This window comes from Dasypus novemcinctus, chromosome 11 (assembly GCF_030445035.2).
Source record: "Dasypus novemcinctus isolate mDasNov1 chromosome 11, mDasNov1.1.hap2, whole genome shotgun sequence".
Taxonomy (NCBI): Eukaryota; Metazoa; Chordata; class Mammalia; order Cingulata; family Dasypodidae; genus Dasypus; species Dasypus novemcinctus.
The window spans coordinates 18135000-18148505 of NC_080683.1; the positions used below are offsets into that span (position 1 = coordinate 18135000).

Consider the following 13506-nt stretch of genomic DNA (forward strand, 5'->3'; position numbering starts at 1 on the left):
CTCCATTTTCAGAATCATTCCTTTTCAGAATTTCAAGTACTAGAGGGAAATGAAGAGATCCAAGGTGGACCCAGAAGGCTGGAATACTGTCTCAAGACCTCTCCAGTCAATTATTAATATGTATTTTTGAGAACCCTATAATTGCTCAGTGCTAGACCAAGGGAGGGATGACAGAAGAATTGATTAAAATTTATTTTTTTAAATTGGGGCAAGAGAGGTGAGCAGTGACTAAAACACAGGATAGATTCAAAATGGCATACAACCAAGCGCTCTTCCTCAGGTGAAGAGTGCTTGATGATGTGCTGGCTTGTTTCACAATATTTGTATTGAGGCCTCTTACCCAGTGTAGTGGGTTGCAGGGTGGACCCCCAAATGGTATATCTAATTCCTAACTCCTGGAACCTGTGAATGTGACCATTTGGAGAGAGCCTTTTCAAATGTACTTAAGGATCTCCAGATGAGATTATCCTGGAATTAGGGTGGGTCCTGAATCCAGTTTACAGGTGTCCTGATAAGAGGCACAGGGAAATTTGAGACAGAGACGCAGAGGGGGAAGGTCACATGAAGACAGAGGCAATGATTGCATTTGAAAACCAAGGGATTGGCTTATGCAATTGTTCACCCTGGCAAGTCCAAAACTGGTAGGTACAGCAGGCTGGAAACTCTTGGAAGCTGCAGTCCACAGGGGGATTACTTGTTCCTGGAAAACTAAATTTGGCTAGTAAGACCTTTTAAATGATTAGATGGGACCCATGCAGATTACCCAGGATAAACTCCTTTACATAGTCAACTGATTGTAGATTTGACCACATCTACAAAATACCTTCATGGCACCATCCAGACTAGTGTTTAGTTGATTAACTGGGTACTGTAGCTGAGCCAAATTGACACGTAAAACTGGCCATCACGTGTGGTCAAGACTCCAAATCATGTATGAACTCAGAGATAACAAAATTTGGGGTACTGAAATATGCTGCTTGAAGGAAAAAACGGAAACAAACAAAAAAATCCACACTTGTTAATTTCAGTCTGCTTGCTTTACTTTCTGCATTACTATCAGCAGCTCAATGATCCTAATTGCCCGGCCTCGAGGTCATTTTCACTGTATATAGATGAAGATTTTATTGAATGTAGACGTAGAAAGTGTAGGAGACTGACATGGATATGAACTGACTCCTGCGCATACCCTAAAGTTCACTTTTTTCCAATCCTAATATCCAAGTGTTAGCTTCCTTCCACTGAAGACCACAGTCTTTGAGGCTTTCCAATAGATCGAAGGTTCCAATGGGTTGAAATTTTATCCCATTTAAAATAACCCTTTTTTGCCCATAAGTCCTCTTCATTAGGGACTGCATAATCCCCCAGACGAGGGGCCTTTATCAACCCTTTCAGGAAATGAGGTGCTCAGGGTCACATAGTGACTTCGTGATGGGCCTTGGATTTGAATTCTGGTCTCCTTGTTTTCAGTCTGGAACTTCCTGCCTCTCCAGTGTGGTACCCTGTGCTTTCTGCAACAAGGAAAACCTTATCAAGGACTCTTAGGACCTTAACCACTAGACATAAAATGCCCCTTGGTTTCATCCTAGCACAATTAAGGAAACTGAGGCACAGAGAGATAAATCTTCCATGCTCCCAGCACTTGGTCACCCTGTAGAACAGACCCACTTCATTCAAACAACAGAAATTCAGGAAGCCTCCTGGGTGAGAGCAGTCTAATGCTCTAACTGGTTATTTTTTAAAAATTGGCTGATATACCACTTAGGAGGTCTTTGGCCACTTGTAATGAAAACACCCACCCTCAAACCACCTGGCATATATTAGAGAACAGGAAATCCAGAGTTAGGACCAGTTTCAGGGTTTGCTGATGCAGCAGCAGAATGGTCTCTGCAAGGACTGGCTTCTCTCCCTACTTCTCACCACCTTTTTTCAGCCTGTTTTCTTTGCCCTGACCCTGGCTGCCTCACGGTCCCCAGAGTGTCCCAGCACTTCCCGGCCTACGCCCTCACCAGGGGCAGCACCGCCTCTCCCATCACTTTCTTAAGAACAAAGCCCTCTTTCTCAGAGGTGCCTGAGCAAACCTCCCCTCACAGTCCTGGCCAGAATTCGGTCAAGAGCCCACTCTGAAACCAACCACGGACAGGAGGAAGGGTTCAGACCATTTATGCTGTACTCTTAGAACTGAGGAATGAAGTCTCTCTCACCTGGGTCACATGAGGGCAGGATGGGAGGGCTGGGGGGTGGGCCTGGACTCTGGAGAGTGTGCCGGCCATAGCGGCACCTCCTCCTCCTGCTCTGAGCCCCAGGATGCCCCTACCACCAGGATGCATCCCCGGAGTCAGATGTGTCATCTCTTCCAAGGTAATGAGAAGCTGTTCATGGAGAAACATGGAGGACGCAAGAGATCCACCAGATGCTTGCACCTTAGCAGCGTGGATGCTATAGAGATCCTCATCAGTGCTGAATTGGCTTCAGGGAAGTTGTGCTAAGGTTACGAATCCCAGGCCAAGAGTAGTGGTAGGACCACAGGGTGCCAAGAGGGGCTCTGGACGTGGGTAGGCCAATATTTTAAGGCATTTCTTTAATGGCACTTGGACCATCACTGTTGGACCACCCCTAGGTACAATACAGATAGGAAATTGAAATAGAAAACACGAAGGGTCATTAGTATTAAATATGATTTCTTACGTAGCCCATCTACAAGGATACAACTTTTAACCTGGCTTAGATAAAATGGCTGGGACTACAGCCTTTTCTTTTCCTTCTCCTCTTCTCCTCTGTTTTCTTTTGCTTTCTCTTTTTATATTTTAATTGTTCAAATGAAGGAACACAGTATTATTTTATAATGAGAAAATAAAACAACCTTTATTGGAAAGAGTCATTTCATACTTGTCCTTTAAAACCACATAGGACATCTCTGCCCCCAAGTAAAAGTCTGATCATCACTTTCGTAATAATTGAAAACAAACCAACTTTATTTGAATCAGTCAGTACCAATCAAAACCGGGGAAAGAATTTATAACTGGGTCAGATTCATAAAGAAAACACTCAGTGATATCATCATTGAAAGGCATTTTGCATTTATTAAGGCCTGAAAGCAAGTTGGATTATTTTATCACCACAGTTAAAGGTCTCAAGGAAATCAAGTAATCATCATTTGGAGTGTCTATATAAAGTGAAATGCTTGTTCTTTTATAAAAGCTAGGCAGCTTTTGCTAAATTTGGTAACTCCCCAACTTATAAAATGGGACAACCAGGTAGCCAAGAAAATAAGACAAATTCACAAACATCAGCTGGATATTTCATATTTTAAATATATGCATCGTTGATAATGTGAAATCTCTAACTATACATAAAATATCTTAGATGATTGTATCCTTAAAACTATATTTTGCCCTCCCCCCCAAAAAAGAACCAATCAGATTACCTTTAGAGAAACACAGATTGGTCCAAACCCTATAATGAGGCAATATTTGTATTTTGGGAATGCAGTGATGGAGGGGTATTGGATTTATTTCCTTAACTTTTACATAAAGCTATACCCATTTTGGGTCATACTGAATTATGAATTGAAAGTAAGCTGGGAGAAGAATATTGACAGAAGGAGAAGACTATATATTTATGAGAAGGGCACAGATTGTTTGGTTCCAGTGTGAAAGAACACTGAAAAGGAGACAAAGGGCCTGTGTGCAAAAGGGCCCCACGGCCAATGCTGCCATCACTCCTGTTCTCCTACATCAGAGCTGAAGGCATCAGGTGGAACAGCATACCTGCCTTTCATGCCATATAAAATAATAAGGAAGTGATCCCTTAGGAATCATTGAACATAGTTTTCACCATGAGTTAATGTTTCAATTTTCATTTTCCTTAGGAATCATTGAACTTGGTTTTCACCTTGAGTTAATGCTTAATTTTTCCAGCATCTGGATTTGCTCTCCCCTAGAAATACATACCAGGTATCTGCTGTCTCTAGGCCAATTTACTTTTAGAAACAGCCCCACGCTGTTTTCTTGTGATGGGAAACTCTTAGTGGGTAGACCTTTTTATTTGTCTGCCCGCTCCCCCCACTGCGACCCCCCACCTCCCCTCCCCCCATTGTCTGCTCTCTGTGTCCATTCGCTGCGTGTTCTTCTTTCTCTGCTTACATTCTTGTCAGCAGCACTGGGAATCTGTGTCCCTTTTTGTTGCCTCATCTTGCTGCGTCAGCTCTCCATGTGTGTGGTGTCATTCCTGGGCAGGTTGAACTTTCTTTCACACCGGGCGGCTCTCCTTGCAGGGCTCACTCCTTGCACGTGGGGTTACCCTACACCAGGGACACCCCTGCGTGGCACGGCACTCCTTGTGCGCATCAGCACTGCGCATGGGCCAGCTCACCACATGGGTCAGGAGGCCCTGGGTTTGAACTCTGGACCTCCCATGTGGTAGGTAGACACTCTCAGTTGAGCCAAATCCTCTTCCCACCTTTGCCTTTCTGACTCTACTTCTCTGTTAATCCTACTTGACCAGCCTTTGGGTTCTTGGGACTTTTAGAACCTCAAGGTCAATTCCAGGTCTGACCCATTTGGAGATCATTCTAAGATGCTCGGTATTGTCCGTCTTCAGAGTGATCAGTATGCAAGGATGCTGTAAAGAATGTGTTATTTTATTTCACAAATGGCAGAAAATGCAACCCAGAAGTCTCATCCTTGGCATGACCTCTTTCTGGTGAAAAGACCAAAGTCTTTGCTGGCCCTACCAGCACAAGAACTGAACACTGAGGATGGGGTCTCCGATCCTCCCTGAGTTGGTTCTTGGGACAGCTAAAGTCCTTGCCACTCTGTTGTGGGGAGATGGTTTACAAAGCACAGAAGATGCTGAAGTATCTTGAGAAAAATCTCTTAAAAAAAAAAATCAGACGGTAATATTTAGTATTATTGCTATTTTAATAAAAGGCTATGTTAAATCTGGTCTAAATATTTCAAAACTTTAAGTCAATAGTTGTAGTAAGAATTTACTGTTGAAATAAAAATTTTCTGATTTAAGTACCTAGATGTGCCTTCCATTTATATGGTTGTAGTTGATTATATAACTTCTCCCTCTCTTTTAAATGGTTAAATGGTTACATGGATCATATAACTGGCCCCCCCCAACATTGCCTTATTTTGTTATTTATGTAAAACAAACCCAATCACAGAAAGAAGAACTGGAAATAACATTTTTGATTTGGTTTGGCTTGTTTGGTTTTTTTTTTTGAAATGCCAATTGCTGAATTCTGATTATGGTATCACACTCTTAGTAGCCTGGAAACTGCTCCAGGTGGAGCTTCTCTACCTGGAACTACAGTCTGAGCTTCCTGCCAGAGCTGGCTGTGCTTCACAGGTGTGTTCACAAACAGGACAGCTGTGGCCCAGGAGAGTCTAGGTTATCTTACCCGTGCTGTGCGCGCAGGGAAGGGCTGCAGAGCTGCAACAGGATTTCACACTGATTAAAAGGCCTTTGGAATCATTCGAGCTTTTCTCCAGAGGCCAGTTTGGGGCTTTTCCCTACAGTAAAAAGGACTGTTTCCTTACCAGTTCTCCTTTTTAAAGATCTCAAGGGACAAAGTTTCCATGGAGTCCATGGAAAGGTGCCCTCAGGGTTGGAAATGAATCAACTCATTCTGCCATTTCAAAGCTCTCAGGCTTATAAAATGTCCTATGGAGACATTTCCTCTTCCTCAATCAGTTAAAGGAGCCCTCCTGCTTCCTCCCCTCTGTTCTGATCAATGGGTCACTTTTTTTCCTCAGATCCCCGGAGGCAGGTAGGTCCAGGGATCGCTTGGGTTAGAATTTGTTGATGTTTCTATGGAAAGGGCCCGTGCTGTCCTGCCCTCGCTGAGAAATGAGCCAAGTCCAGGGGCTTTCCGGCCCTCTGGAGCCTCACCCTCTACCAACAAGCAACATATAAGGAAGGATTGTTGAGTGTGAGGGCCGTTGGCGGATGGATTTTCTCAGAGGGTGTTCACTGGGAGAGAGAGTTGATGATTAGTTCATTTTTCTTAGTTTCCTCTGCATGGGTCCCCATGCTCAGACCGGGCTAGCATTACAGAAGGTGAAACTCAAGGAGAACAACGAAGGAGTGAAATATTAGTTAAGAAAAGAAATGAGTTGTCATTTTTCATATGGAAGCTTAGTCTGAAAGAAGGAAAAATAACCCAAATGGGTACATATTTTTCTTTGAGTTCAAACCACACGGCTGCCCAGTCAGAAAGATCCATGGACTTTCTTCCTAAGGTGGGCCATGGTTGTTCCACCTACTAAATGAATCCCTTACCCATCAGAGGCTGCGGCTGAATCAGCCAGAAGCAGCAGCCTGTTAGCACCCAACCAGCCAACTGTATCCAGGAGAAAAGTAGAGAGGGAAAAGAAATTTTTGGCCAATTCTTGGGTTTTTGCTCTAAGGTTGGTAGTTACACGACATCACCAGTCCAAGACTTAGATCACAAGAGAGAAGACATGTCTAGAAGATTCCCAGGGAACATCAAGCCTCATAAAGAACTCTTTATCTTCACCCATCCCTCTATTTCCCACTTCTGTCTACTATCTCATGGACCAAAACCATTCATTGATAAACACTGTCAAACTCAGGCACGTAACTGCCAACGAAACAGCTACCACTAAGCAAGCAAATCCCATGGTAGGTAAGACCCCATGGGCCTTTTGGCATCAGCACAGCTCCCCCTCCCCTCCCCTTCCCAGGCCCCCCAGTTTGAAACTGCCTGTCACTTTCCTTTCCTGGCAAGGCCTGGACAGCCTGGAAACCAGGGTCCGGGCCTGCCAGGTGCTCGGCTGCATCACAACTTTTCCAGCACTGCGGAAACTGGGAATGTGTCTGGAGGGATTTTCCAATCTTGCCATCAGTGCTCCAAAACCAGGAGTGTCAGAAAGTAGTGGCTGAAGGTGTTTTTCAGCCAGATGCTAAAATCCAGCTGGGTCCACCTCCATTCATTTTCTAATGAGAATGAAGGTGGTCTGTGTCCTTGGCGACTGAGTTACAGACAAAGACTAGGGTGGGAGAGGAGCTGGCGTTCTCTAATGCATTTGAGAAGAGATTCTGATATTGGCAGAAGGGGCCAGTGACAACCCCGCACGTGGGCTTCTCGAACACTGACCGCCAGGACACTGAACCCAGATCAGGCCAGAGGGCGGAGAGGGTGACGGCTTCCTGCGTGATGAGGCTCGGGATGGCGCTGGCCTTCATAAAAAGAGAGCAGGCTGGAGTCCTGGTGATGCTAGAAGATGTGGCGACGATAACAGAAGGTCCCTCGAGGCGGGTGGAAGGGGAATCTGCGCAGCTGGAGTCCTTTGGAGAGCCCGGGTCCTCCTGTGGCCGCGAGAGGCGAGCGGGCTGAGCTCAGGAGCGGCTGAGCCGCTTGGCGACATCGGCGTAGGCCATCTCGATCTCCTTGTCAGCTGCGCAGGTGTTGGTGAACTCGTCCCGGGCATAGGCGTTCTTGAGGTACCTCCACAGGCCGGTCATCTCAGCGGGGATGTCGTAATTGCGGTATTTCTTGGCCACGATCTAGGGCAGAGAGAGCAGGGCAGAGACGGTGTGAATGCAGGAAGCCAGTCACCGAGGGCGCGAGGGGGCCCCAGTCAGGTGGCGTCGCGGGAAGGCCCTCCGCGCAGCACAACGGGCCACTGGCTAAATGTCGGGGAGGCAAGGTGGCCCTCCCGCCACCTTCTGGTTTTATTTTGTTAATTTCTTACATAAATAGCATTTCCCCCTTGGACCTAGTAATTCCACTTCTAGGAATTCTTCCTTGGGATATAACCATGGCTATGCACTGAGACTTATCCCCATAAATATGATCACAGGGCTACTTTGAATAGTAAAAGTGTCCGGCAATATGTGAATGGATAAATATACTGATGGTACAGAAATACAATGACATTTAGAAATGATGTTGTAAAGGAAACTGTGGTGACATGGAAAATTCTTCAAGGTAGATGTTCAGTTCAAAGTGCAGCTATATGGTGACTAGAAGTATCTATACCAGTGATTGATTGGTAGAATTATAGAAAAGTTTCTTTTCTTTTTTCCCTTCTACACTTTGTTCTACATAAGCATCCTTACTTATACAAGAAGAAAATATAAGAAAAAAACAGCATAAAAATTAAAAGGTAGATGCTGGAATGTATATGTTGGTTCAGGGTGTGATGCGAGAGTAAATAAAGTGATTTCTTTTCTCTCCGTGACTTGCCGCACTTGGGGGTGGACTATGAGAGCTGCGGGGAAGTGGTCTTGTGCTGAGATGAAGACTAGCATAGTGGTTACGAGCATGGGTTCTGCACCTCAACTGCTGGGCTTTGCAATTCTGGCTCTACCGCATGGCAACTGTGAGACCCTGGGCAAGTTACTTAACCTCTCTGAGCCCCAATTTCTTTTATCTTGAAAATGGCTGGAATAATGGAACTTACCTTGGAGGAATAAATAAGTTAATACACATAAAATGTTTAGAGGCGTGCCCGGCACATTATAAGTCTCAGTAAGTATCACCCATTGTTATAATCTAAAGAGGTCACTGAGGCCCAGCTTCTACTCCTGCACCCCAGTGGGGACAGGGGAGTCTCTTCAACGAGGTCCCTCTGGTGAGGGCCAGCTTCTTGGGTGCTGCCTGTGCAATTGCATAAGGGCCCTGCTCTTAGAAGGACCCCACCCATGGCTTAATGCTCTGCTGTTGCCACCTTGAAATTCTTATTGATTTTTATTTTTAACTCGGGGCCCCTTTCTTTCACTTTGCAGAGGGGACTGAACATTAGCTGGCCCTTTGTCTAACCCATGGGGCTGGGGTGGGAGGAGCAGAGCAGCTTCTCTCTCCTGAAGCTCTGACTTCTGTGTGGAGAGGGACTGCTGGCCCTGGGGTACGCTCACTTGGAGAAAGTCCGAGGTCAGCCCCTCTGGCTTCCGTCTTTGTTCCGGTGGCAGTGGCGTGGGGGGCTCCTTGGAGAGCTGCAAGGAGTGGGAGGACGACAGCGACCCATGGCGAGAAAAGCTCAGCTTCATAAATACGTGCACCCTCCCTGGAAGGACGCAGTTTTTCCTCCCGCACACCCCGATTCCGGTTTTGACCTTCTATTACAACACGAGGCTATATTCTATTTTGAATCACAATGACTGTTTTAGTGCCTTTTCTCCCTTCCTGAGCTTGCGAGCAGTGTAAGGATTGGAACCACAACTTCTCCATTTCCACACCTCGATAATCTCCTTAATGATGTTGATAATAGTAACACAAAGGGCATAATTTACCCACCATTTACTGTTTTTCAGGAGGAGGACTTTGCAAGCCATTTAAATGCCTAAATAACCCTAAAAGAAAGGGTCTATTATATTCCCATTTTACAGTAGGCAAAGACAGGTTAAGTAGGGATTCAATAAATGGTTATATTTCATTTTTACCATCTTCAGTTATCCTCACCGCAGACAAGGTGCATCTAGTGCCATATGTAGGAAAACCACATAATACCAAAGGCTGAAGATCCTTAGCAATGAGCAAACAGAAGTCAGGAAATTAATGCAACCAATTATCTATCAGGTATATTTGCTATAGTCCCTGCCTTCTAATTCACGGTTCTTTCAGTTTTTCCACTCAGCCCTATATAACTGATAAAGCAGTCAGTCTCCGCAGATTACCTTGAGTGCCAGTTATTAAGCTATGGTTGCTTATCACCAGATCAAGCCTTCGGAAGTGGGTGTAGCTCAGTGGCTTGATCCCCTGCTTCTCAAGGACGAGGCCCTGGGGTCCAATCCCCACTACCTTGTAAAAGAAAACAAACTGACCCTTCTATTTCTTTCTTTGTGATACTGGGGCTGGGGCCACACAAACCACATTTCTGCTTGGCCAGGCATATGTGCAGAGGGGATATGAGAGAGAGCCAGCCAGGCTGGAGGAGGGAGAAGGGACTCCTAACTTCTGTCAGCTGCCTGCCCTGTCAGAGTTTCTCCTTTGTCCCAGGAGCAGCAGCTGAGTCCAGTTTGCTGTTTTGCCAGCGCTCACAGAACCAGCTGCCTCACAGCCCCTCACAGGGGCCAGCACCTTTGCAGCGCCCTGCCTCGGGGGTCTGGGCCCTAGTCCTGCATGCCCCTTCTCTGAGCTCAGACCCAGCACCTGAGCAGCACCCCTGCCTCAGAGGTCCAAGTTCCAGCTCAGCAGGGCTCTTTCCCTAGTTTCAAAATTTTAATAATTCCCACCTTCTCCTTTTGTTCCCTCAGCCCTAGGATGGTAGCTGCTTCCTATAGTTGCATCTTCCATGGCCCATCATGCCTTCCCAATTTTTCAGTACTTAGTTAATCATCCTTTATATTCAATTATCTTAGTTATAATTAAGGTTTGGTGTGGCCATCAGAGAACCAGTTCTGTCCAGCTTGAGTGTGACCAATAAGCAAAGCTGCGGGAGCTGGCGCCCTTTGGCAAAGCACTCACGGTAAACAAACGCTGCAGCCGACATCTACCACCAGGGCTCCTTGGGCCCCGCTTTGCCCTGCTGATGGGAGGGCTCCTTGGGTTATACTAAGAGCCCAGAAAAGAAACTTTTTGACTAAAGAGAAGCTACAACCAAGGGAGGGAGCCAGGATTTGCCAGTATGGATGAAAAGGTCTCACAATAAGGTCGAGGCATCTATCAAGAACCATTTTTCACAATTACAAGCTGATTCAATAGAGCAGCCTCAAGTTTCTCCATGCTGAAATTTTATTTCAGGCTTTTAAGGGATGCAATGTTAGCTTTAAGACAGTGGAAATGCAATTCATGAGCATATATTTGTGCTTGTATTTATATTCCTCTCCCTGGGTGCTTCAGGGGTGAACGTGGCCCCTGCGGCGGAAAGGTGCCCACTTTGCCTGCTCAAGGCCTGCAGGTGCCCTCCCTGCCAGATCCTCACACACTGGTTGGACTTTGGGAGATGAGACCAGAAGGGAGCCAGAAAATGAAAGTTCAAACCAGGCTTTCGGTGAGTGCCTGGGCCAGAGCAACTCAGCTTTCCCGGATGAAGATGAACCTGGAAGTCAGCCAAGAGGGAGCGGAGCTGTACACATGAAGCTCTGACGCTCGCAGGGACTTCCATGCTCATGTTCTGAATTTGCTTTTTCATATGAAAACAGTTAGCTCCCACAGCCCAGATTAAGTTTTGGCATCTGAAACCAAACTGGAGGCCTGACTTGGCTCCCCCTTCCTTCCTTCTAAACGTCAGAGGTTTGCCAGGGCTCTGGGATCTGATAAGCTGGATCAGCAGAAATCCAAGGCGACACGAGGCAAGGCCCAGCCTTTGTTCCCTCGCGGGCCATCCTCTCTGATCCCCGGCTCCTCTGAGTGAAGAGTTCACTGCATGTCATCCAAGGGGGGCGATGGGGTAACTTAGTTCTTTAGGGCTAGAAGAAACCAGAAACATCATAGACCAAAGCAAAGGGCCTTGAATAAGAGAGAGGTAAAGGAGAAGGGAAAGAGGGAAGGAAAGGGAGGTGAGAAGGAATATAATCCATGTTCCTTCTGTTACACATGAGCAATGTGAATGCCCAGAAGATTAGGTGATTTGCCTCTAGTTTGTGGCAGATATGGGACTAGAACTTGGGTGTCCTGACTGCTAGAATGGGGCTCTTTCCATCATAGCACTGCTTCAGTGTCACTGAACTAGAATCATTGTCTCTAATGGTGTCACTGGCTTCTCAGAAAAAGAAGAATAAAGGGTACTTGGGATGGATGTATGAAGCAATTAATAACTGCAAAGAGACACAACTTGGTAGGACCTACAGGTGACACTGGATTGGTCCCTAGTGAAAAGGGGCATTCCTATCAATAAATGTATTTGTCCAACCCATCAGCACTGGCATGTATGATTCCCTCCCCATAACTGAGGCCTGTGGGAGCCCCAGTACATACACAGATAATTTCAACTCAAGCTTGTGTGTGCTCTCATTTCTAGCCCAGGACCTCAGCTAAAAAATGATAGGCAGGATACCCAGGTAATAAATGAACCTGATTCTTCTCAGGGAGGGGTAGAAAGAAACCAGTAACATAAAGACATGTGCTAAGTGATGAAATGAGCAATCAAGTATTTATTAATGGGGTACCATGCACCCACCATCATGCTTGGAGAAGGCCCTACCCCATAGAGCTTATTGTCTGGTTGAGATGATAAGATACAGACTTGTAAAAGTAGAGAACAGTGTAAGTATACGATCACACTGTATTTTTCTCAAGGATTGTAGAAGGTCAGGAAATGATGTGAGAAAGGTTAGTTTAGAGACTTAGAGGAGTGTGAATGGTGTCTTTAAATGAGAAAAAGGAGGGAAGCCCTGTGTTGCCCCTTAGAACAAATGGGGATCAGGGAGACCCATTTAGGCTCAATAAAGGGAATCAGCTGTCCAAAAGGTCAGGTCTGACTTGTTAGGCAGAGGGCCTCTTGTCTCCAGAAATGTGCATCACAGCTGCATGGAAACCTTTCACAGATACAGTAGAAGGTGTCCAGTTTGGGGCGGGAATGGATAACCTCTGAATTTCCATTCCATCTCTCAGATCCCAAGATGAATCATATAGGAAAGGATTATAGTGCATATTACAGGTGTTCATTGGGTGTAGCGATGGCCAGACCATCACTGCTCCCAGCCTCCATCTCCTCCTCTGATGTGAAGACAGTGGTACATGCCTACCCAGGGCACTGCAGGAGGGAATGAGGGGTGGGGAGGCCTGTGCACAGAGAAAACCTGCAGGTGAGGGCACATTTAACAGAGATGTGAGGGTAGTGCCAGCACCATCCTAGCAGGTAGAGGAAGGGACGAGGCCTTTGGAGTGATCTGGCTAAACAGTCATTTTATATTATATGCTGAGTCTCTAGAATGTGGCAGAGACTTTCACACCATATTTACTCTCCCAACAACCCTGGAAGTAAGCAATATATGCCTATTTTACTGGTGAAAAACTGAAGCTCAAGAGGCTCCACAGCCAGCAAGCAGTGGAGGCTGAACCTGGGTTCCTGCCCATCTGATTTGGAGCCCGGGCTCTTGACCACTCTTTGGGACTGTCCTGGGCTGATCCAACCACATGACCTGAGGTGGAGCTGTATCTGGTGAGCCTCTGTGGGGAGCACGCTCTCACCTTGGCCACATGGAGCTTGGGCAACAGATTGCAGTCAGCCAGTGTCAGCTCGTCTCCGTCCAGGAACTTGCGCCGGGATCCCTTGTCATCGTCCCCACGAGTATTGGCATCGATCTCCTCCGGCAGAGGGGTGTTTAGGTAGTCATCCAGTTTCTTCAGGGCCTTGTTCAGGCCTCTCTCAAGGGCTGGTATGGAAGAGCAAAAGAAGTGTCTTTAACTACATTTCTTGTCCCTGGATACAGCCACAGAGTCTTTAGAGTGGGGTATCTCATCCTGAATCCTACCCCCTCATCATGCTGCCAGCTCCCCCCATGCTACAGAATACCTGGCAGCCACTAGCATTCTATAGTAGATGAGCAGTAACTGGCCTGAAAAAGCAAACCCTAACAAAACAATGAACA

The 13506-nt window shown here is 46.3% G+C and overlaps 1 protein-coding gene across 2 annotated transcripts in view; it reads right to left on the reverse strand.

The window, feature by feature from the left end:
* Positions 1 to 2832: 2832 nt before the first annotated feature.
* The window catches only part of CLIC5 (chloride intracellular channel 5), a 150626-nt gene continuing 139952 nt past the window's right edge, over positions 2833 to 13506 (reverse strand). For both annotated transcript variants that reach the window (XM_058306820.1, XM_058306821.2), the window contains exons 5-6: positions 13106 to 13290; positions 2833 to 7536 (exon numbers count right to left, since the gene is read on the reverse strand). In XM_058306820.1, the coding sequence (XP_058162803.1) occupies positions 7369 to 7536; positions 13106 to 13290 (353 nt within the window). In that variant the 3' untranslated portion in view covers positions 2833 to 7368. The remainder of the gene's footprint in view (positions 7537 to 13105; positions 13291 to 13506) is intronic.